This window comes from Amblyraja radiata, chromosome 22 (assembly GCF_010909765.2).
Source record: "Amblyraja radiata isolate CabotCenter1 chromosome 22, sAmbRad1.1.pri, whole genome shotgun sequence".
NCBI classification, from domain to species: Eukaryota; Metazoa; Chordata; class Chondrichthyes; order Rajiformes; family Rajidae; genus Amblyraja; species Amblyraja radiata.
The window spans coordinates 37,729,779-37,755,247 of NC_045977.1; the positions used below are offsets into that span (position 1 = coordinate 37,729,779).

The 25,469-nt window shown below is 42.2% G+C and overlaps 1 protein-coding gene across 4 annotated transcripts in view; it reads right to left on the reverse strand.

Moving 5' to 3' along the window:
- The window catches only part of LOC116985951, a 42,356-nt gene extending 20,536 nt beyond the window's left edge, over positions 1-21,820 (reverse strand). For 2 of the 4 annotated variants that reach the window (XM_033041086.1, XM_033041083.1), the window contains exons 1-6: positions 21,471-21,768; positions 11,967-12,097; positions 10,215-10,344; positions 8,948-9,041; positions 7,490-7,640; positions 4,415-4,586 (exon numbers count right to left, since the gene is read on the reverse strand). In XM_033041086.1, the coding sequence (XP_032896977.1) occupies positions 4,415-4,586; positions 7,490-7,640; positions 8,948-9,041; positions 10,215-10,344; positions 11,967-12,081 (662 nt within the window). In that variant the 5' untranslated portion in view covers positions 12,082-12,097; positions 21,471-21,768. Of the gene's footprint in view, positions 1-4,414; positions 4,587-7,489; positions 7,641-8,947; positions 9,042-10,214; positions 10,345-11,966; positions 12,098-21,470; positions 21,769-21,801 lie in introns of those variants that run through there. The other 2 variants (XM_033041084.1, XM_033041085.1) reach the window with 2 other exon arrangements.
- Positions 21,821-25,469: the final 3,649 nt, after the last annotated feature.

Genomic DNA, 25,469 nt, shown 5'->3' on the forward strand with positions numbered 1-25,469 from the left:
CCAGCCTATCCAAGTCACCTTGCAGTCTCCTAGCATCCTCCTCACAGCTAACACTGCCCCCCAGCTTAGTGTCATCCGCAAACTTGGAGATATTGCCTTCAATTCCCTCATCCAGATCATTAATATATATTGTAAATAGCTGGGGTCCCAGCACTGAGCCTTGCGGTACCCCACTAGTCACTGCCTGCCATTGTGAAAAGGACCCGTTTACTCCTACTCTTTGCTTCCTGTTTGCCAGCCAGTTCTCTATCCACATCAATACTGAACCCCCAATGCCGTGTGCTTTAAGTTTGTATACTAATCTCTTATGTGGGACCTTGTCGAAAGCCTTCTGGAAGTCCAGATACACCACATCCACTGGTTCTCCCCTATCCATGCTACTAGTTACATCCTCGAAAAATTCTATAAGATTCGTCAGACATGATTTACCTTTTGTAAATCCATGCTGACTTTATCCAATGATTTCACCACTTTCCAAATGTGCTGCTATCCCATCTTTAATAACTGACTCTAGCAGTTTCCCCACTACCGATGTTAGACTAACTGGTCTGTAATTCCCCGTTTTCTCTCTCCCTCCCTTCTTAAAAAGTGGGGTTACGTTTGCTACCCGCCAATCCTCAGGAACTACTCCAGAATCTAAAGAGTTTTGAAAGATTATTACTAATGCATCCACTATTTCTGGAGCTACTTCCTTAAGTACTCTTGGATGCAGCCTATCTGGCCCTGGGGATTTATCGGCCTTTAATCCATTCAATTTACCCAACACCACTTCCCGGCTAACCTGGATTTCACTCAATTCCTCCAACTCCTTTGACCCGCGGTCCCCTGCTATTTCCGGCAGATTATTTATGTCTTCCTTAGTGAAGACGGAACCAAAGTAGTTATTCAATTGGTCCGCCATATCCTTGTTCCCCATGATCAACTCACCTGTTTCTAACTGCAAGGGACCTACATTTGTTTTAACTAATCTCTTTCTTTTCACAAATCTATAAAAACTTTTGCAGTCAGTTTTTATGTTCCCTGCCAGTTATCTTTCATAATCTATTTTTCCTTTCCTAATTAAGCCCTTTGTCCTCCTCTGCTGGTCTCTGAATTTCTCCCAGTATGCTGCTTTTTCTGGCTAATTTGTACGCATCATCCTTCGCTTTGATACTATCCCTGATTTCCCTTGTTATCCACGGATGCACTACCTTCCCTGATTTATTCTTTTGCCAAACTGGGATGAACAATTTTTGTAGTTCATCCATGCAGTCTTTAAATGTCTTCCATTGCATATCCACCGTCAACCCTTTTAGAATTAATTGCCAGTCAATCTTGGCCAATTCACGTCTCATACCCTCAAAGTTACCTTTCTTTAAGTTCAGAACCATTGTTTCTGAATTAACAATGTCACTTTCCATCCTAATGAAGAATTCAACCATATTATGGTCACTCTTGCCCAAGGGGGCACGTACAACAAGACTGCTAACTAACCCTCGGTACACAAAATTGCTGGGGAAACTCAGCGGGTGCAGCAGCATCTATGGAGCGAAGGAAATAGGCGACGTTTCGGGCCGAAACCCTTCTTCAGACTGATGGGGGGTGGGGAAAGAAAGAAGGAAAAAGGGAGGAGGAGGAGGAGCCCGAGGGCGGGCGGATGGGAGGGTGGGAGGAGACAGCTAGAGGGTGAGACTAACTAACTCTTCCTCATTACTCAATACCCAGTCTAAAATAGCCTGCTCTCTCGTTGGTTCCTCTACATGTTGATTTAGATAACTATCCCGCATACATTCCAAGAAATCCTCTTCCTCAGCACCCCTGCCAATTTGATTCACCCAATCTATATGTAGATTGAAGTCACCCATTATAACGGATTTGCCTTTGTCGCACGCATTTCTAATTTCCTGTTTGATACCATCTCCAACTTCATTACTACTGTTAGGTGGCCTGTACACAACACCCACCACCGTTTTCTGCCCCTTAGTGTTTCGCAGCTCTACCCATACCGATTCCACATCCTCCAAACTAATCTCCTTCCTTTCTATTGCGTTAATCTCCTCTCTAATCAGCAACGCTACCCCACCTCCTTTTCCTTTCTCTCTATCCCTCCTGAATATTGAATATCCCTGGATGTTCAGCTCCTAGCCTTGGTCACCCTGGAGCCATGTCTCCGTGATCCCAACTATGTCATAGTCATTAATAGCTATCTGCACATTCAACTCATCCACCTTATTACGAATGCTCCTTGCATTGAGACACAAAGCCTTCAGGCTTGTTTTTACAACACTCTTACCCCTTATACAATTATGTTGAAAAGTGGCCCTTTCTGATTTTTGCCCTGGTTTTGTCTGCCTGCCACTTTTACTTTTCACCTTGCTACCTATTACTTTTACCCTCATTTTACACCCCTCTGTCTCTACGCTCACACATTTAAGAAACCCTTTCCCTTTAACTCCATCCTCCACTATCCCATTCGACACCCCACCCCCCTTATTCAGTTTAAAACCACCCGTGTAGCAGTGGCAAACCTGCCTGCCAGAATGCTGGTTCCACACCTGTTAAGATGCAATCCGTCCCTTTTGTACAGTTCCCCCTTACCCGAAAACAGATCCCAGTGATCTAAGAATCTAAATCCCTGCCCCGTGCACCAGTTCCTCAGCCACACGTTCAGGTCCCGTATCTCCCTGTTCCTGCTCTCGCCAGCACGAGGAACTGGAAGCAAACCGGAGATAACAACCCTAAACCGGAGATAACAACTCTCGTAGTTATCATGTGCATTCACAATAATGAGCAACTATCCTATTTCTGTTACATTGGGAAGTAGGGAGGGGAAGGAGAAAAGTTGTCATGGCCATTTCCTGCTTCATTAGATGATTTTCCAGTTGGTATGCAAATACAAATGCCTACTTCTGCTTTCTACTTTGGATATGAATTTAAAATCATTTTGTTCTGTCCCACTTGGGCGTAATTTGCGCGTAATTTACGCAACATCATTTAAGCGGCACGTGATGCGAGCATGGTGCGTGGCGACGTAGGCAGTGACGCGCGGTGCCCCAGGATTTTGGGATGTAAAAAATCTTTGCGCACCACCTGCATGACGCGCAAATGACGCCCAGGTGGGACAGGCCCTTAAGTCTTGAAAAATAGCAAGGTAGACACAAAGTGCTGGAGAAACTCAGGACAGGCAGCATCTCTGGAGAGAAGGAATAGGTGATGTATCGGGTCGAGACCCTTCTTCAGCAATGCTATCTTTTGATTATGGTCTAGAATAACCAAGTTGCTTTGGAGACAGTGATCTATGAAGGTCCACAAAATGGCCTGTCTGCGGTTAATACTTAAAGCCCTGTTCCACTGTACAAGTTCATTCAAGAGTTCTCCCGAGTTCGGCCCCGATTCGAACTCGGAGATTTACGGTAATGGCCGCTCGTAAGTACTCGGGGCTCTCGTGGACATTTTTCAACATGTTGAAAAATCTTCACGAGTGTTCCCGAGCTTACCGCGTTTCCCGAGTACCTGCCGTTAGCGTTATGAGCCGCTAAGAGACGTCCCTGAGCTCCAACGAACCCGCTACGTTCATTCTATGTGCTTACCACGAGTTTGATTTTTTTTTTAAACTCGGGAGAGCACTTGAATGAACTCGTACAATGGGACAGGGCTATTAGAAGCTTGCAGCCTCCAGATTTTATCTCAAATATGTAACACCCTTTATAGCTGCTAGTTTTCAGAGCAAAACCTGCTTCTTTCTGCAACAAGGCTAAGAAACAAATCTTTGTGGCAGGAGGGGTTAGTGGGAGAGAACAGTGACGTAAGAACAATATGCACAATGAGGGAACAGCTAATGTATCTCTTCATGCCAGGCACATTGATCTATTCATCTTTAGACTTTAGTGATACAATGCGGATACAGGCCCTTCGACCCACTGAGTCCGTGCTGACCAGCCCCAGCGATCCCCGTACCCAAGCACGATCGTACATTCTATGGACAATTTACAATTTCACCGAAGCCATTTAACCTACAAACGTACGTCTTTGGACTGTGAGAGGAAACTGGAACATCCGGACAAAATCCACACGTTCACAGGGAGCATGTACAAATTCTGTACGGATAGCATCCAAAGTCAGGATCAAACCCAGGTCTCTGGCGCTACAAGGCAACAAAAATACCGCTGCGCCACCGCTAATCAAGAAAATAAATAGCCGTGCACAAGGCCCACAAATAATAATGTGAAAGTGAGTAAATAAATCAGTTTTGCTGATGGTGCTTGACTGATAAAGAGGACAGATTACAGGATAATAGACTGCTTCTACAGCCACCTAAAAGACATGTCCAGAAGTACAGTATTTGCCCTGAACTACATTAACAAGCCTAGATTACATATTTCTTCAAATAGACAAGTATATTTCATCAAATGGACAAGTTTTAGACAAGTCTTACCTGTAGAGTTGGATCTCCACATGGTTCATCTGGCACATTTCACAAAATATTTTAAACTGATTGTGACAGGAACAAATGCACGGGATCAAGGAGCTCCGAGATGTTATTATTCCCATCATATAATTATTATATTCCAACGCAAGCTCTAAACAAAATGTCTGCAATAAAGCACCTGTAAAGCAATTGAAAGTATGAATTAGGCAGATAACTTTACACAGAAAATCTAGGCGGCAGAAACTACTATTGAGTTCAGCATCTATTTAGTATAATTTAGATACCGAGCGGAAACAGGCCCTTCAGCCCACTGAGTCCGCACTGACCAGCAATCCACACCCACTAGCACTATCCCACATGCCAGGGATAATTGTACGTCTTTGGAGTATGGGAGGAAACCGGAGCACCCGGAGAGAACCCACGCAGGTCATGGGGAGAACGTACAAACTCTGTCCAGACAGCACCCGTAGCAGGATCGAACCCGGGTCTCTGGTGCTGTGAGGCAGCAACTCTACTGCTGCACAACGGTGCTGCCCCTAATGATTTTTTTTTATTTAAAAAAATTGAAAAGGCAAACAATAATCTCCAATAAATGGCGTTTTCAGGAAGTTGCCCACTTCCAGTGAAAACATGCCAACCCGTCAGTTGCAACAGCCTTCTGTTATGGAGAAACATTTTATAAAAACAATTGTGTCAATGGGGTAACGGAGGCGGTGGAATCTTGAAAGTTTCAGATTTGCAATAACAAAGTTATTTTCCAACAGGAATTGTCAAAATGTAAAAATGGTCTTTTGAATAGCTACAAGCTTAATTTTGGAGGTAGTATTTTCCGTTGTGCAATTGAGTATGATTGCACAAATGTCAAGACAAGCAACGGTTGCCAATTTCAATGACCGTACATGGTGAAATTGCGGAGCCAGGGGATCAAACTATGTGCGATGAGGAGCACAGAAGGGTTTGTAAAGGAGAGGCAGCGGCCAAACCTGAAAATGGCGTGCCAGACTATTCGAAATGGACTGTCATCTTGTGCTAAACAATAATAGTTTGCAACAGACGTTCTGCCAGCAGTACAGCGAGAGCGTATAGCAACTCTTCATGTGGTCCCAGAAGAGGATCTATTATCAAACATTACAACCGTTCCACTCTTCTAAAACTCCATTACAACTGTAAATTTAATCAGGATTTCACTCTGGGATTTTACTCTCTGCACTACCTGTTGTACTTATGTATGGCTTGATGGTACTCATGTATAATTTGAACTGATTTAATCGGATAACATGCAAACAATAGCGTTTCACTTTACCTCTGTACATGTGACAAAATTAGACCAATACTAAAGGCTGCAGCATTCACAATCAGGTTGAACCAACAGTACAAATATCTGGCCCATCTCAGCTTCTTGTCAGCGCCCCTTATGCGGCGACTATTGCAAGCAAAGAATTTCACTGTGACTTGTCACATGTGACAATAAAGTATAGAGTAAAGTTCTTCCCAAGGTTAGAAATTGGGACCATGTCTAACCAATTCACTCCACACATCATCAAAAGGCTGAGTGCACCAGGTAGAGTAACAGGAAGATTAGGTAATGCATCAGCATAGTGCTGAAAATTGACACTGGTATTGATGCAAATCAATAATGTCACGTGTACCAGGATATAGTGACAAGCTTTTGTTTGCATGCTTTCGAATCAAATCAGATAATATCATACATTACTACAGTTAAGCCAAATACAGGTACAACAGGTAGAGCAAAGAGAAAAATTCCAGAGTGCAGCATATAGTTCTCAGCATTGTGGCACAATAGTTCCAGAGAAAAAGTTAAACGTCTGCAATGGGGTAGAATGGAAATTCGGGACCATACCCTAGATATAGAAAGGCCATTCAGAAGTTTGATAACAGAGGGGAAGAAGCTCTTTCTAAGTTTAAGTTAGGGATATTTTACTGGTGTGGTCTCCACAAGAATATCTGTTCATCGTGAACATTTAATGCTAAGAGTAACTAACATGTTATTACACAATAATTAAAGGCATAAAGTGGATGTGCACTGATGGGAGAGTCTAGGCCTCAGAATTAAAGGGCGCTCTTTTAAAAAGACGAGGAGGAACTTCTTTAGTTAGAGGGTAGTCTTCTTCTTGCGTATGGCAATCTGTGGAACTCATTACCACAGAGGGCTGTGGAGGCCAAGTCAGTGGATATTTTTTAAGGCAGAGATAGACAAGAGGTTCACCACTGGGTTGCGCCAGCAATGGCTGCCTTGCTAACAGTCTGTTTGTCCCTTCCTTCTTTGTGTTTAAATTGTACAAGTTAAATATATGTTTTTAGTGTCCTTCAGTTTGTTTTATGTGGGGAGTGGGGGGTGAGTTGGGGGAAACTTTTTTTAATCTCTTACCTCGACGAAGATGCGAGTTTGTTTTCCATATCGTATCTCCGTCTGCACTGCGGCCTAACATCGATGAGTTAGACGCCTTTGCTGGAGATCGACTGGTAGCTCCACCGCGGAGCCTGCAAACTTACCATCAGGGAGCTCGCGATCCCTTTGCCAGGGGGATCGATCTCGGAGCTCCACCGTGGTTAGAGACCGACTTCGGGGAACCAAGCCGTAGGAGCTTCGACCGCCCCGATGCTGGAGCTTTGATCGCCCCGACACGGGAGCTTCGATCACCCAGCATGATGGTTCGACTGCCCCGACCTCAGGCCAATAAAGAGGAAAGAAGATTGGACCTTTTTGCCTTCCATCACAGTGAGGAATCCGCTGTGGTGGACGTTTACGTTAACTTTTACGTAGTTGTGTGTCTTGTTGATTTTCTTTCCCGTATGGCTGTATGGTAATTTGCATATCACTGTACCTTAATTGGAACACGTGACAATAAAAGACCTTTGAAGTTCTTGATTAGGATGGGTGTCAAGAGTTACGGGGAGAAGGCAGGAAAATGGGATTAGGAGGCAGAGATCAGCCATGTTTGAATGGCGGAGTAGACTTGATGGGCCGAATTCTACTCCTATAACTTGTGAGCTCAGTTCATAACAATTAGTGAATTGAAATTGCTAACAAACTCCAAGTAATATCATAGACATGATTACCTCCATGTCGAAGTTCTGAATCAATGTCAACTAGATCGAAGTTGAATATTGAGAGTGCACCAGTTAGTGCGACATCCCGGTGTGCTTTCCAATATTTACTTTTATTGTGAGCGTTGCAATGACAAAATGAAGGAAGATTCCAGTATTGGCACTAATATAGAAGAGGGTAAGGGAGAGCATGTTGTTAAAATCCAAATCCTTTTCACATCATACAATAATATGCAAGATTTTTAACTAGAATGGAAACAAAGTTATGAGCAGCAACTTAATGAACATGTTTATAAAAATTAGTTTTACTAACAGGGAGTCTAGTCCAACTTAGCCATCGTGAATACCACCTAGGTAGACAAAAAATGCTGGAGTAACTCAGCGGGACAGGCAGCATCCCTGGAGAGAAGGAATGGGTGATGTTTCGGGTCAAGACCCTTCTTCAGACCGAGCCTCATGTCATGATTTTTGCTCTCAGCAGTGGCAGAGGAGCCACCTTTGTACAAATTCCCGAGCCCAAGTTGTGTTTTACTCTGCACAATGCTTTGGGCCTTTTATGCAGATATGTTTTATCACCAGGGAGTCCCAGCACAACCCTGACACAGGCTGCACACTCAGTACCACTTTAGTGAACCTTTTCAGACATTTTTACCATTCCCAGAACATGGCGCTACTTCCAATGTACTGAACAAATCACAATAAGACACTTGGTGTCAATATCTACTGACAGTCATCAAAATATTGATGTTGTCTTCTTCTGTTCAATGGAATAATCCATCTGAAATTCAGATTGTATTCCACATCTTAAAGCCATTTTTATTACATCGTCACCAATTTTAGATATCTCAAAAATAATTTGGGGCTGGTCTTTTTGCAATTGCTTTATGTTTAAAGTTATGGGTCAAGATCCTTCTTTTGACAAAGACTCTGAAGAAGGGTCTCGACCCAAAACATCATCCATTCCGTTTATCCAAGATGTTGCCCGACTCGCTTGGTTACACCAGCTTTTTTTTTGTCTATCTTTGATTTTTTTTTTTAAATCCGATCTCAAGAGCATCAGAGACTGATAAACAGAACTGCATGCATGCATTTATTTATTCATTACTCCTTTTCTTGCTTAGCCCAGTAGTCACAGGCCAACTGCTGCCCCATCTCAGATTACAAACAAATTTTAGACATTTGGTTTTGCACTCTTTCTTGCAGTTTTCTTTGAATGAAGGATAATGCAAGATGCCAGAGCAATCACACACCAAACATCACTAGGAGGAAAATAAACCAGGATCATGCTGCACCAAAATGGTGCATAATCAGACGCTCATGCTAAAAATAATAGCTTAATATTTTGTAATGCACATGGCCGATTCCTGGACTGACTATACCGAAAACTCAACATCGTCTCTCTGGTGACGTCTATTTTATTACCGATTTAAAAATAAACACAATAATTGCAACTGATAGAAATGTACCCACCTCAGAAGCAGGTTTGTCACAGATATAACAATAGCACTGGTCACAGAAATTTAAATTGCTACCAGTAGGCCCAGATACCTCATTTTCTGTTCGCCTAAAACAGACATTTTAAATACATTAAAAGGTTGATATCAGCCATTAAAAAAAACTTGCAGAATGGGTGTGTAAAAGTATTAGTGATTACTTAAACCTGGAGTACATTAATCAGGAAATTACTCACTCTCAAAAATGTTTTTGAAATCTTTCACTTCAGGCCGTTAAGTACAATATACTGCCTTTAACTTTTGTGGGAAATATATTTCATTAGTTTCATACAGTGCAGCCTGAAATGCTCCATAAATCACTTTAGTTATGTTCAATAGTACATCATAGCTTTCCACGAGCCAAAAAAAAAGGAGATACCAATGGAAATCAATTCATGCAAGAATTTAAGGAATTCTAATAAATAAAAATATGAGTTGGGCATTTACCTTCAATGGCTCTTTATTATCACAGTGTAATTCTTTTTTTTGCATCGTGTTCAGTAAATTATTACTATACATAAACACAATACCAGATTAAATACAAAGTGTATAGAAATAGCCCACTGAGACCAGATACAAGAGTCGCCAGGTTTTGGCACCATTTTCAAATGTTGTGCCTGCTTCATCATTCTATGGCTGATCTATGACATTTTCATGCACAACACAATATCCCTCAACACTTAATCTATTGATGGGTCTCAAGTGGCATGCAGTGACTGGGCATCCATTGCCTTCTTGGGTAGAGACCTCGATGGACTGAGTGAAGAAAGTTCAGCTTCAGATAGGATTTGTAGACATGGTAGTGGTACCCTTTCATGACCCAATTAACAAGACTGTGATACCAGAGTACACAGTCTTCCATACACCACACAGCCGATTAGTTTAGGCATGGTATCTTTAAATCAATAATGCTTTACAGAGTTCATTTTACTAGAATTACAATAATATATTTTATGGATAGGATTTCAAACAAAACCCACCACACACACAAAAAAATCAGGAAGTATATTCACTAATAATTAACTGCCTGTATCCAACATGAGTGAAATAGTACATCTATATTTAGAGAAAGGGGTCAGGGAATTGTAGTTCTATATAACAATCTATTAGCACAACACAGTACGTGCAGACTTGCAGTAACAAGTACAAAACAGTTCTAAATCTTCAGAGATAAGAACAATTTAAAGTCTAATGGTTTTTGACAACAAATTATATGTCCAAAATGAACTCTCAGGGCTACATACGTAAAGTCTTGTTCTACACAGTCATATCGTGCGTGTGGCATTACATTGCCCTTTTTGCTGTAGGTAATGGCAAGCCCACATTCTTCATCAATTACTTCAGTGCTTTTATCCTTGGATATGTCCAAAGCTTCTGTGAATAAAAACGATTACATCAAAAAAAAAACGTACTCATTAAACTCAAGACACCATTGAACATATTTAGTTGATGAACAAGAACAGTAAAGGTGAAATATTCCACTAAATTTTACTGGTGCTTATCTAGTTCAACTGAGAATAGTATGAAACATTAATGCAGAAGGAGAAGAACATTTAGTCTTTTGAGCTTTGTAATGACTCAGCGAGGTTGTGGCTGATCTGTGATCACACTTTGTTTATTACCCTCATTTTCATCCTAAGTACCTTTTGGATAACAAAAATCTAACAATTTCAACGTTTAAAATGAGCAAATGGCTAGAAGCAACCACTATTAATTCCAATCTCTTAACATCCATGGAGAGTGAAAGCAAGTTAAATTACCTAAAATGTCAGGCTCAATTTTTAATTATTTACCCTATTTGTCCCATTGTTCCTAATTCCCTATTCACCTTATTAATTTCATATCCTTAACTTTCCATAAAATTGCTTCAAATTATTAATTCCTTAACCTCCACACAAAACCTTAACCTCCTTAACAAACCTTAACCTCCTTTGATGAGTCAAGGTAAAATTTTGATAACTGTATTATCGGTATTATAACTGTATTATAACTGTTTCCATGCAAAAGATAGTGACCAGGGCTGTTCACGTGATCTCCAGAAATCTGAAGAGCTGTAGTATAACTTACATTTCATTGTATAATCATTAATATACAATGACCAAATTCCATTAGCCTTTTTGATTATTTCTATCCACATCCTTGACATGCAAAAGGAATATTAGCACATAATCTTCTGGAAGTCCACATAAATAATACCCGCAGACATTCACCAACCACTACATTAGTTACTTCCCCATATATAGTTCACCAGGCGTGACAGACATTTCACAATAGCTAAAATTACACTGTTCTTAATATCAGTAACATTAAATGTTTCGTGAAATATTTACTGAAATACATTCCCCTGTCACTCTCGAATCGCAACGTTATATGTATTTCTACAGTCCAAAGGAAAAGACCACGTATTGAGAGAACTGTGAAAGTTTATAATTAGGGCATGTTCTTATCCATTTCCTATAAAACCTCACAATGCCTCCCACATCGTTTGGGAATGTATTACTCTTTAAAATTATTATTTTCTATATTTTGAAATTTTCAAAATACTTTCAAATATGTTGCATCATTTGTGGCACTCCCTAAATCCTTATTAATTTCCTTCACAGCTCTACTATAAATACTAACACCACAACCAGAGAGCAGTGCTGAACTTCTATCTATCTCTTTGGTGACCCTCGGACTATCCTTGATCGGACTTTGCTGGCTTTACCTTGCACTAAACGTTATTCCCTTCTCATGTATCTATACACTGTAAATGGCTCGATTGTAATCATGGATTGTCTTTCTGTTGACAGGATAGCAGGCAACAAAAGTGTTTCACTGTACCTTGGTCTACATGACCATAAGCTAAACTAAAGTTAATTGTTCAAGATTTACAATGTCACTGCCTCCAATTTGGGGAGCGGAGTACGACCCTCGCCCATTGCTCATTATCACCTTTACCCTCAATTGCGGGGGGGGGGGGGGGGGGGGGGGGGGGAAGTATACAAATTCTATATCTGCTACAAATAAATAGGTCTGACCTGGAGAGTCTTCTACAATGAAGACTGAAGTTTCTTCTTCATTGTCTCCTTCGGTGTCACTTATTATAATAACGCTGTCAACTTGCTCCATCTGCAGTTCCACTCAGCTGTAAAAAGACAACAATTTACATTGTGATTAATTTCCCTTTTGCTGATTCTTTGTCATACACAACAGGACTTGTCATTTTCTCCCAATAATATGTCTCGGTCACATTTTCTCACTCAAGCATACAGAATATTTGTCACATTACTATCATTTGTATCGTGGTGTGGTAAAACCCACTGGGCATGGATAAGGTCTCTGAGAAGGTCCAATCTACCTTCTACCAAATAAACCAATAGTATGGATTGTGTGCCAAAAGTAGACTACGGGTTGCTACGATGGAACAGCAAGATGTACATTAATACTCTGCCCAGTAAAGCTGGAATTAATCTTTTCTGAATCATACCAAAGAGCTATCCAATATTCACAAAGGCATTTGCAGCACCTACCTTGCATCAATTTTTCTCATTAAGCACAAAATATATTATTACTACAAAACTACCAAAGCTGCTGCCGACAATCACCACAACATCCATTAATGACTACGGGAGTCGTCTACCTGAACATGGTGCAGAAGAGACGGTGGTGAGTCATAAGTGTCATGAGTATGCCTAATTAAATTACTACGTGATTAACAGAGTTGTTCTCAGCTAGAGTATTTCAGCTGCAATCAGAGGGGGGAAAACATTTTTGTTACTGCGTAGTCATTATCGAGCAACCACATGTAATTTGGCAGAGAATGATCACGTTTTTTTAGACATGTGCTTTGAAATAGGTCCTCCTGCTATTGCTCACTGAAGGTGATCACATGAATAAATACAGGAAAACTCTCTCTTTGCCAAGATGGCGCAGGAGCGTAGCAACTCTGCATGCTGGCCCCAGAGGAGGATCTACTATCATCCATTACAATCGCCCTACTCTTTTAGATCTCTTTTTCACCTGCAAATCTAGCACAATTTACACATTGCAATGGAGTTTGGCTGATTGTATTCATGTATTTATGGTCAGATTTGATTGAATAGCACGTAAAATCAAGCTTTTCACTGTACCTTGGTACACATGACAATAATAAACCTAAACCTGTAAGAATGTACTCCACCCCCCCCACCCCCCCCAGAGGTGGGAGCTACTTGCCTAGAAAAAACTGAAAATGGGAAACATGAGAAAAATGGGAAATCGAATACCACAAGCATCCTGGGAAGATGCAACTCCCTCCCCCAGCCTTTTCTAGCATACAAAGAAAAAAACCCCACCCCTTCCAGGTGAAGCAGTATACTGCTTCCAATTTAGTGTACTGTATTCAGTACTCACAATCTAGTCACCTACACAATGGAGAAATCAAATGTAAATTGGCTTATAGCTTTGCTCAACTTCATTCAGTTTAAGAAGGTGCTCTGAACTACCAGTTGCAGCCATTTTAATTCTCCGTTGCACTCCAACTCTGACTTCCCTCTATGTCCTCCAACAAGGTTCCAAACCAAATGGATCTAAACCTTAAGGAACAACATCTGATGATCCAGCTGGGTTGTTACAACTGTTTTTCTCACTTTGTAGGTTGAGTATTACAACTGTTCTTTCTCACTTTGTAGGTTGAGTATTACAGTAAAAACAGCAAGAAACAACATCTTGCCAACAATGTTGTTCTCTCTCAGTTCTCATTCATATAAAAATAGGTGCAGGAGTAGGCCATTATTTACACACCCTATGGATATATCAGCTAAGATTATCAAGTTTTTGCCACCCTTTCTCAGCCAGCTTCACCACTATTTGTGTCAGTTTTCTTACAGACATTCCCTTTGTTCTCTCCACCCTAACAACAGTTAATTTTTGACCTTCCCAATTCTGATGTTCATTGATTTGATATATTTGATATATTAACAGTTTCTCTCTCGACACACACACCATGAGTATTGCTACTGTTTTCTGTTTATATTTCTCCAAGTGATGACTGGGGTGAGTGCTCTGAGTCTGAAGAAGGGTTTCGGCTCGAAACTTTGCCTATTTCCTTCGCTCCATAGATGCTGCTGCACCCACTGAGTTTCTCCAGCATTTTTGTCTACCACTGATCCTATAGTACTATTTTATTCAAACAAGCCTGTAAGGTAATCCTATAACATCATGAAATCTTCTTAAAATTCCAGTTTTGAAGCCTATTGACCTTTTAACCAGCAGTTAACCAGTATCAAAAACCCATAGTTGATGTGTTAACAACAAACTAACAATCATTGCATGTGCACGTGGGAATGGAATTGCAACTGCAACTTTTTAGTATCCATCATTAATTTCTGAGCTTTGATTGTAAATATAAAATTATGTTATTTAATTACATAAAATTTAAAAAGTTAACTGTTTCAAATACAAGACAAATTGAATTATTAAAAAAAAAAAAAAAAATACAAAAAAATGTTTTTATATACTCGTTAGAAAATCAAATAAAACGAAAAAGGTTTGAGATAGGTAGCATTATATGTCCAAAAAACTCCATTCAAACCAATCTCAATGTGACTCTTCCAAACAAATTTGCTCTCACATAGCTGCTTGTTTTAATTAGTCGAGTCTTGTTCCATGCTGTAACGGTGCCCCAGAGGGATTTCCAATCCCTGCTGATCTCACGGATTCTATAATTATCCACTCCTCTTGGGGTTAATGAATGAAAAATGGTTCCAATTCAGAACTTCCATTAAAGGACAGCACCTAGCTTTTGGATCCATCTCCAACATGCCAATGAGAAAATGATTACCATGCTCACAAGTGAAAAATATTTCTATGACAATCTAGTTATATCCCAAGGTAGACACAGAATGCTGGAGTAACTCAGCGGGACAGGCAGCATCTCTGAAGAGAAGGAATGGGTGACGTTTCTGGTCGAGACCCTTCTTCAGACTTATTTATTATGTTATAGTTATATCCCAACATGTAATAACCATTACAAACACAATTTAAGCTCCATACAGTCTCAATGAAGGAAATTATATTTAATTTAACTTTTCTCCACCTTCCTCTATTGTGTAATTACATAAACAACTCAGTTACTATTTTGAACAAATACTGTTCCCATCCCTTTTCTTAGTATCTATGATCATCAAACTCAAAACAACCAACAAAATAAGTCCACTTAAAAATCAACATTGCAGCTTTTATCTAAACAAGATATTGGCACAAAATGCTGGAGCAAATCAGCGGGTCAGGCAACATCTCTGGAGATAGGAATAGATGACATTTCAGACCCTGAAGAAGCGTTCCAAACCCAAACGTCACTTATTCCTTTTCTGCAGAGATGCTGCCTTACCTGCCGGGTCACTACAGCATTTTGTGTCTATCTTCAGCATAAACCAGCATCTGCAGTGCCTCCCTGCACATTTTATTTAAACAACGCTATCCTATCATTCTTGCCAAATGCCTTTCTATTTATATTGCAGAATTCAGTATAATCATTTGCATCCAATTTCTGTTTAAAAAAAATCTTGATCTCAAACATTCTTTTCCTCAGACTTGAAACTCTGTGGTGCTAATGTACCGAACTCGATAAGACAACTTAATTATCATCAACTTTAACTCCAAAAAACGTGATGTATGTATTCCAGGATCTCATTCTGCCTCCATATTATGGGGCTGGGAGCTGTTGCTGTGCAGCGGGATCTGGTTGGTAGATGTTAATTCTGGAAGGCCCGCATGCTTTAGCTAATGAGCCAATATTTTAGAGACATATGGGGACTGCATATGTTGAAATATGAAGCAAACAATAAACAACTGCCAGAGGAACTCAATGGATCAAGCAGCACAAGTGAAGGCGAATAGGCATTTCTTGTCAAGACCCTGCCATAAGGACCATCAGTATTAATGAAAAAGTTAAATGCTTTTAAATATATAAAAGATACATGGTGGAATACTTGACTAGGTTGTAGCTTGTATTCCAAGAGAGAGAGACAAGCCTGGGCTTCCCTCACTCAGGTGATGTATATTGAGACAATGACCGATGCCTTTGAAATGTCTTGTCCTGGAAGTACCAACTGATAAGATGCCTTTGAAATGTGTCTACTAATTGATAAGACAAGCTCAGATGCGTCTGGTAGTGATGTATATTGGCTACATCTTGACCATGACTAATATATTTGGCATGTGACTAAGTGACACCCACACAGTATAAAACACCATGCAAATCTTTGTTCATTGAAGTGGTGGCATGGGGAAAGTCAAATGTCTATTGCTTACTTGACTGGTTTATCCCTGTCACTTCCGCCGGCAGATGATCAGTAAAGCTTGAGTTGGTCTACCTAATGTTTTTGTGAGTTGTCTGTTTATTAAATAGTGAACCTTATCATTAAGGCAACCAGGGAGAGGTGCAAGATGACAGGCAGTTGGAGTCAGGTGAGGGAGGGCTAGTTTAGAGAAAGAGGCTGGTGGATAATAAATGGAAATAGAAAAATTTCCTCCCTTGTTTGTTTTCACCTATCACCCACCAGCCTGGGTCTAAACTCCCTCCTTCCCCTCTACCATCGGGATCCATCAACCAATCCTGACAGATTCTGACAGGGAGAGCCCAGGAAAAAGGCCATCAAGCTGGCGCCGCACATGGCAGCCACGCCAACAGCCCGTCTCGTCTTTTTCTTCTTTTGCTATTTTGGTCAGTGTTTGCTTGTATGTTTTTAGTGTACCTTGAGTTTTATATTATGTGGGGGGGGGGGGGGGGGGGTTGGGGAGACCTTTTTTTATCTCTTACCTCGATGGAGATACAACTTTTTCTCTTTGTTAGGGATCGACTGAGGGAGCTCCAAACGCAGGAGCTTCTACCGCCCCGATCGAGGATGTTTCGATTGCCCCGACCGCGGGAAGAAAGATATGTTATTTGCCTTCTATTACAGTGAGGAATGCGAGGTTGCCAAAAAAACAAGATGGACGTGCTGCGTGCACTGGTGAGGACTCAGAGGGAGTGCCGCGAGTGCAGTGATCTTGGTGTTTTGCGGGGACATGGCTCCATGAGGACATCCCAGAGTTAGTACGAGGGCGGACGGCTTTCTGACTGTTCGGGCGGACAGGGACTGCCGAGAGAGTGACAGCGGTCGGTACAACTCTAGTCACATCACGATGAAGGAGCATGTGTGTGTGTGGCCCGGACATTGAATTGAATTGAATAAATTTTATTAGCCAAGTATGTATACATACATGGAATTTGCCTTGGTTTTGCTCGCAAGTAACAACACGATATACAGTAGACAATTAAAAATAAAACATTATTATTTACACATGTAAAGAATTAAATAAAATACCAGAGCAAAAGGAGGCTACAAACTTTTGGCTGTTGAGTAGAGCTACTGCTTGTGGAAATAGGCTGTTTTTATGTCTGGCTGTGGCGGCTTTGACAGTCCGCAGCCGCCTTCCAGAGGGACGCGATTCAAAGATTTTGTGGCCAGGGTGAGAGGGGTCAGAGATCATCTTACCCACTCGCTTCCTGGCCCTTGCAGTGTACAGTTCGTTGATTGGGAGAGAAGGTTGCAGCCAACAACCTTCTCGGCTGATTGAACGATGTGCTGCAGCCTCCGGATGTCGTGCTTGGTGGCTGAACCAAACCAGACCACGATGGAGAAAGTGAGGACACTATGATGGCAGTATAGAATTGGACCATCATTGCCCGTGGCAGATTCCTCAACAGCCGCAGAAAGTACATCCTCTGTTGGGGCTTTTTGACTGTGGAGTAGATAGTGGCCTCCCATTTAAGGTCCCTGGAGATGATGGTTCCAAGGAACTTAAATTACTCCACAGATGTGACTGTGGTGTTGTTGATGGTGAGTGGGCAGAGGGGAGGGGGAGCTCTCCTAAAGTCTACAATCAATTCCTGTCTGTAGGCAGATTCCTCCCCGTCCAATTAAGGTTGTGCCGTCCACAAACATGAGAAGCTTGACAGAATAGTCTGTGGAGGTGCAGTAGTTGGTGTAGAGTAAAGGAGAGGGGAGAGTATGCAGTCTTGTGGTGCTCCTATGCTGAGGGTCAGCGGGTCTGAGATGTGCTTTCCCAGCCTCACATGCTGCCGTCTTGTCTGTCAGGAAGTTGGTGATCCACTGACAGAGGGGTTCAGGCACAGTCAACTGGGAGAGTTTGGAGTGTAGTAGTTCTGGCACAATGGTGTTGAATGCAGAGCTAAAATTCACAAACAAAATCCTTGCATAGGTCCCCTGGCGGTCTAGGCGCTGGAGGCTGAAGTACAGGCCTAGGTTGACTGCATCATCCACTGATCTATTGGCCCAGTATGCAAACTGCAGGGGGTTTGTGATATTTTTCAGGTGGGCCAGCACGTCTTCATGATTACGGAGGTCAGTGCGACAGGCCTGTAGTCCTTGGCTTTTTGGGTACTGGAACAAAAGTGGAGACTTTGAACCAGGCAGGGTCAGTGCAGGTTTGCAGGGTCCAATTGAAAATGTCTGTGTAGACTGGTGCCAGTTGTTCCGAACAGAGCTTGAGGGTAGAGGGGAAAACGTTGTCCGGTCCTGGAGATTTCCGAATAGCTTTTCCGCCTCCTGAATAGCTTTTCCACCTCCTCAATTGTTGTTAGTGATGGAGAAGTGGCTAGACTGATGTTGGGCAGCAAGGAGGGGGTGGGTAGTGGATAAGGGCCCATCCTTTGCAGACTGGAGTTAGGCTGTAAATGTGTGTGAAGTGGTGATTGGGGAGGAGTGGGTGCGGAAGGGTCCAGTCTTTGCAGACTGGAGTCGGGCTGCGAGTAGGTGTGAAGTGGTAATTGAGGAGGAGTGGATGGGGGAGGGAGGGAGGGAGGGAGGGGGTACCGGGGCTATGTTTCTGTCTATTGAACCTGCAGTAGAACCCGTCTGAAGAAGGGTTTCGGCCCGAAACGTCGCCTATTTCCTTCGCTCCATAGATGCTGCTGCACCCGCTGAGTTTCCCCAGCAATTTTGTGTACCTGCAGTAGAACTCGTTCAGGTCATTGGTCAGCTGACGATTGTCCAATGAGCGAGGGGGGAGGGGGGTTCCTCTTGTAGCTGGTGATTACTTGCAAGCCCTTCCACACTGAAGAGTCATCATTAGCTGCAAACCTGCTCCTCAACTTCTTAAGAGTACCTTTCCTTGGCAGCTCCGATTCCTCTTCTCAGATGGCTGTGGGTCTCCGCTTATGCTGTGTGTCATGGGGATTCTCACACACCGTTGTGGTGGCTGTTTAAGTCTATGGTTAATTTTTATGTGGTTATGTATCTTGTTTTTTTGTTGGCAAATCAAATTCCTTGTGTGTTTACATACTTGGCAAATAAATTAATTTCAAATATTAATATTATCAAAGCTATTCTACTGCTCAGAATCTTTTCACAAGTTTTACTTTTGTTAGACTTCCAGGTAGAATGGACATACAGCTCAGAAACATGCCCTTTGGCCCAACTGTATGCATGTACTGTATGCATGTAAATAGATTTATTTATTGAAATCATATTCTATGTCGCTCTTCCAGGGAGATGCTAACTGCATTTCGTTGTCTCTGTACTGTACACTGACAATGACAATTAAAGTTGAATCTGAACTCATCCATGCCAGCCAAGATGCCTCGTCTAAGATAGTCCCATATCCCCCTAAACCGCTCCAATCCACGCACCTGTCCAAATGTCTTTTAAATGCTGTTATAGTATTTCCCTCAATTACCTCCTCTGGCAGCTCGTTCCATATATCAGCCCCATTGCCCTCTAGTTCTTGATTCTCCTACGGTGAGTAAAAGACTCTGTACGTTCATCCCATCTATTCCCTCATTATTTTATACATCTCAATGTGATCACCCCTCGGCCTCCTGCACTCCAAGGAATATAACCCTAGCCTGCCCAACGTCTCGCAATAGCTCAGGCCAAGTCCCGGTAATGTCCTCGTATATCTACTCCGCACATCTGTGGCTCCCACCGGCTGAAAGTTATCAGGATGCTTGTATGGCCCCAAGAAGAGCCAAACCACCCCTTGATTAATGATGGACCCGTCTGAAGAAGGGTCTGCACACGAAATGTACTCAATTCCTTCTCTCCAGAGATTCTGCCTATCCCGCTGAGTTACTCCAGCATTTTGTATCTATCCTTGATTAATGATGGCTGCCCAACAGCACACAATCGTGACATGTCGTTTAAGAATGTACTTCTGTGTAGTAGGTTTAAAAATAAACCAGGGAAGTGGTTGGCACATGTACAAGGTGCAAAGGTAGGAACAATGTTGAACAACTTTGAACAAGAGAACATTCACCTGCATCCACCTATCACTCAAGAACAAAGTGTTGAAGTAATTCAGCAGGTCAGACAGCATCTCTGGAGAACCATGGAGATGACATTTTAGGTAGGGCCCTTTGTCCATTCCCCAGAGATGCTGCTTGACCCGCTGAGTTACTTCAGCATTTTGTCTTTTTTTTTTAGTGAAGCAGCATATGCAGTTCCTTGTTTCTCCAGCTATCCCATGCCAGACTTTATCCCACCCGCACCTCTCTTTTCCAGCTTTCCCTCACCCCTCAAATTCAAACACTCTGAAAAAGAGTCATATTAACTTCTCCCAGAAAATCATCGACTTGGTGAAAAACGCACTTTGATCTGCCCTAAACCTTCCAGTCAAAGTAGATTCAAGAGAGTTTATTGTCATGTGTCCCTGATAGGACAATGACATTCTTGCTTTGCTTCAGCACAACAGAACATAGTAGGCATTTACTACAAAACAGAACAAATTCTGCTGATTGTTATATTCTAGTAAGTAATCAACCGTTTACATTATAGGGTCAACATTTAAAATGGCACGTCTCCTGTCCATTCCCCCCTCACAGATGCTGCTTGACCCACCCCACCCCCCCCCACAGATGCTGCTTGACCCCCCCCCCCACAGATGCTGCTTGACCGATTCCCTCCACAGATGCTGCTTGACCCATTCCCCCCCAGATGCTGCTTGACCCATCCCCCCCAGATGCTGCTTGACCCATCCCCCCACAGATGCTGCTTGACCCATCCCCCCACAGATGCTGCTTGACCCATTCCCCCACGATGCTGCTTGACCCATCCCCCCCAGATGCTGCTTGACCCATCCCCCCCACAGATGCTGCTTGACCCATTCCCTCCATAGATGCTGCTTGACCCTTTCCCTCCACAGATGCTGCTTGACCCATCCCCCCCACAGATGCTGCTTGACCCATGCCCCCCACAGATGCTGCTTGACCCATCCCCCCCCACAGATGCTGCTTGACCCATCCCCCCACAGATGCTGCTTGACCCATTCCCTCCACAGATGCTGCTTGACCCATTCCCTCCACAGATGCTGCTTGACCCATCCCCCCCACAGATGCTGCTTGACCCATCCCCCCACAGATGCTGATTGACCCATTCCCTCCACAGATGCTGATTGACCCATTCCCTCCACAGATGCTGCTTGACCCATTCCCTCCACAGATGCTGCCTGGCTCCTCTGCGTGTTCTCTGGCTTACCTTCAGTTGGACGAAAAACAATTATTTAACGGGAAGCACGGCTGGAGGTAGGAGAGTGCAGTTCCCTTGTAACCCGAAGATGGCGGCAGTTCGGGCTCCCCAGGGCGGCTGTCATGCCCCTCCGCGGTGCAGAGTGTGGGGGGGCCGGGGGAGTGGGTGCTGAGGCGTGTTGGGTCTGGCCTGGCCTGTGCTCCCGGGCCCGCCGTCCACACTCACTCTCTCTCCCCTTTCCTCACACACGCCCCCCACACCGAATACTCCTTTCCCCTTCGCCTAAGCTCCTCCCTATCGCCCCACCCCTCAGGTTTGCCCCCCCCCAACCCCCCCGCACCCGCCGAACGTCGCCCTCCGTTCCAATCCGCCTTCGTATTTAGCGCCTTCCACCTGCCCGCCGCCGGCGCTTCCGGGTCAGCTGCCGAGCGCTTCCGGGGCGCGTCGCCATGGCAACCGGTCCATGGAGTCTCCGGAGTCTGAGGATGCCCAGACACCAATGGTTATCACCGTCCTAAACAGGTGAGGCGAGGGGGATCAGCACGGAGGTGAGGAGGGTAAAATGTAGATGGGGCGGATTGAAAGATGGAGGTGAGTATATATAGAATAGAGGTGAGGAGAGTAGGATGGAGATGAGGAGGGTAGGATGGAGACGAGGAGAGTAGGATGGAGATGAGGAGGGTAGGATGGAGACGAGGAGGATAGAATGGAGTAGCAATGTTACAAAATGTTGAGATTTTAAAAATCAAGTCTTTAATTTATCCCATCAGATAAAGCATAAAAAGAAGTTTAATTTGACACCTAATTCACTTTCATATCTTCAGTATTAAAAAGGTTATGGCCATTTTCATACTTGGAAATTGGCATCTTGCTTTTTCATTGACTTAACACAAAAGCTGTGATCGAGAACATTTTAAAGCCCATAACTTTCTTAAAATTTAAGAGAACTGAAAGAAATTTTCAGTTATTTTAGATTGAAGCATTCTGAAACAAATATGAAACAATCTTAATTAGATGACTTGAAATTAAAGCATATAATTAGTTAGTTACCTAATTGTAGCTAATTACAAAATTCAATTACTAGATCTAAACATCTATCCATTTCTTAAGAATAGATTAACATTTTTAAATAGCCTAAGTGTCCAAATAACATTCACACAAGAATTCACAATATAACATAATTTTTAAATCTCATTGTCATGGGTTTATAATGGAAGGAATTTAATGTTTAATACCTGTAAATTAATGGCCATTTAAATCAGCTTGCGAGTGGGATTTTCTGGAATGGGACCATTTGGAATGTTGAGGTTGCGGTGAATTTATACCCCCATATCGGCAGATACCCCCACACGGAAAAAATCACCGTTTCACAACTTAAAATGTGAATTAAATACATCTTAAGAAACACTTTTATACATAAAAATAAACTACTTTCTTTTACCTGTCTCCTACATAAAATCCAGCCCGTTGTCGGCATTGACGGCTTCAGAAGCTGATTTTAAAATCATTCCAGCGATTAACTTGTTGGGCGAATTTTTTTTTAAAACACACAAAACGGCCGTCGGAACGATTCTTTAGCAACATCTTGCACTCCAACAAAATATAATTCAGGACCAGGTCGGAAAAAAACCCCGTTTTAACCCCCCCCCTCCCCCCTCAAACGCGCCAAAATCACGCACACGGCCAGAGGCAGAATTGCAGCGCCGCTGAAGGTAAGTATTGTAACATACCTAAATGGAGGTGAGGGGAATACTTTTTACTTGCTTTACTGCAGTTATCTCTGGTATCTGAGGCCAGTTCAAGTTGATCGATCTGCAGGCCAAAAGTGTGTCCAAGCAGAAGACATTCATGCGCAAGGCTTTGACATGTGTGTCTCCACAACTAGGATTGCCAATGTCCTTCATGATGGATTCAGCAAAAGGTTCACTATTCAAGAAGACAGAGAAATATCAGCAGTGGGACTGACATATTCAATTATATGTCAACAGGGCTACATAAATAGAAGTTGTTGAACTATCCTCATCGATATAACAGTCTATCTATGCTAAGAAGCTGCTGATTGCAGTGAAAACATGAGGCGATAGATCAAGTGATTCTTGATTTAATCCAGTATACCTTGCTGTAGTCCAAAAACGAAATGTTCACACCTATCAGTGGTAAAGTATCAGGGTTAGATGCTATATCTGGTGAGATAGATAAAGTTTTACAGACACAAGCAGGCAAAATTTCTGTGCTTTACTGGCTGATGTGACAAAAAATGATGAATTCCTCAAAATTAAAAGACTCATTAGCCATTTATTTAAACACAAGAACAATAGGTATGTGTGCAAGACTCCTCTACCTGTCTTTGCAGAGAAGATACTTGCTAGGATTATTTTGTTATTTCAATGAGCATATGCTGAAAAATTCTGAATCCACACTGATAGGCAGTGTGGATTCAAAGATGACAGTGTTACCACCGGGGTCTTTCCTGTAAGACATTCATAAAAGGTTTTGAGAACAAAACTTTGTGTTTCCTGTGTCTTTGTTGATCTCACAATGGCCTTCGATATAGTCAGCAAAGCCAAAAGCTTTACAAGCCAAAATTGACTCTAATAACCTTCTTGCCTCATGCTGATCAGATTTACGGAAGATCAATAAGTTCTATTTGCCTCTCTCGGACACAAGTAGTGTAAAGTCAGGTTGTATTGCAGTCCTCACTTCAGTATGTTTTTTTACTTACACATTCAGAAATTTAAATGAAAGAGTCTATGGCAAGTTTACAATCTCCACCATTTGTAATCTAAACTGACATCTGCAAAACGTGTTCAGTAGCATTATACCCCAGCTGGCTACTCAGAAGTGGATCGCCATGTATCAATGGCATTTTATCAATTACATTAAGCAAATGTAATCTCATTATAAATATGACAGGCACTGTGTACATGCTAGCTCTTGTAAAACCCCATGCCAGCCCTATAGTTGGTTATGTAGAAGCATCTTCCCATAAGAAGCCAATCTAATGCAATGGACCACGCTGCTTCAAGTCATTTTAGCTTTACAAAGTCTCAAAAGAGGTTGCGGCTTAAAATGACATTAAACTGTTGAGACAGTTTACATGGTTCTAGTTATATCATGCTTCCTGTGTCTATGTGATAGCTGGACCATTTAACAACAGCCTCATTTGAAAATTCATTAATTTATACCTCAGAAAAATCAGGACAGGTCAATGGTTAGGCAAGATTCCAGGTGTTGAACTCTTCAGTGGAGAATGAACATCAGCCATAAAGGCCACACCAGTGAAGGTTTAGTAAAGACTGGTTATAGAAACTAATCGCTTTAATCCCTCTAAAGATGATATTCCAGGGTAATCTGGAATACCTGGGGATGATCAGCCATGATCACATTGAATGGCGGTGCTGGCTCGAAGGGCCGAATGGCCATACTCCTGCACCTATTGTCTATTGTAATCAGAACCCTGGTTTTCTTGTATCAATCAGCTCAAAACATGAATAAAAGCAAATCTTGAAAGAAAAGTACTTTTTCAACACACACATGGGAAAATGATTTTGCGAAAAGAAAGTAACAAAAAGTGCATCGCAGGGAATTGCAGTTATTGCCCTGCGATTCACTTTAGATGACTTTCTTTTTGAAACATTCTCCCATGTGTTTTGGTGTGTTGAAATAGTACTTTTCTTCCAAGATTTTTTTATTGAGCAGTTCATTGAAATGAAGTCTATTCAAAGAAAGAAGGCCATTCGGTCAATCTAACATATGATGTTCTATGTACAGTAAACCTGATTGTACCAAACGTGGATTTATGTGCCAAGGGATTGTGATGGAGGATGTGATCTTAGCTAAGAGCTATATAATTTCAGTTTAAATTCCATTTGGAATATTTTGGAGGACCAAGAAACCAAGAACCAAGTAAGCTTTTCCTTTTCAGGCACCCCAATTTTTTCAATAATTACCTAGGAACTACCTTGTTTGAGGAACACTAAAACAATGAGAACGTCATCAAAGAACTTC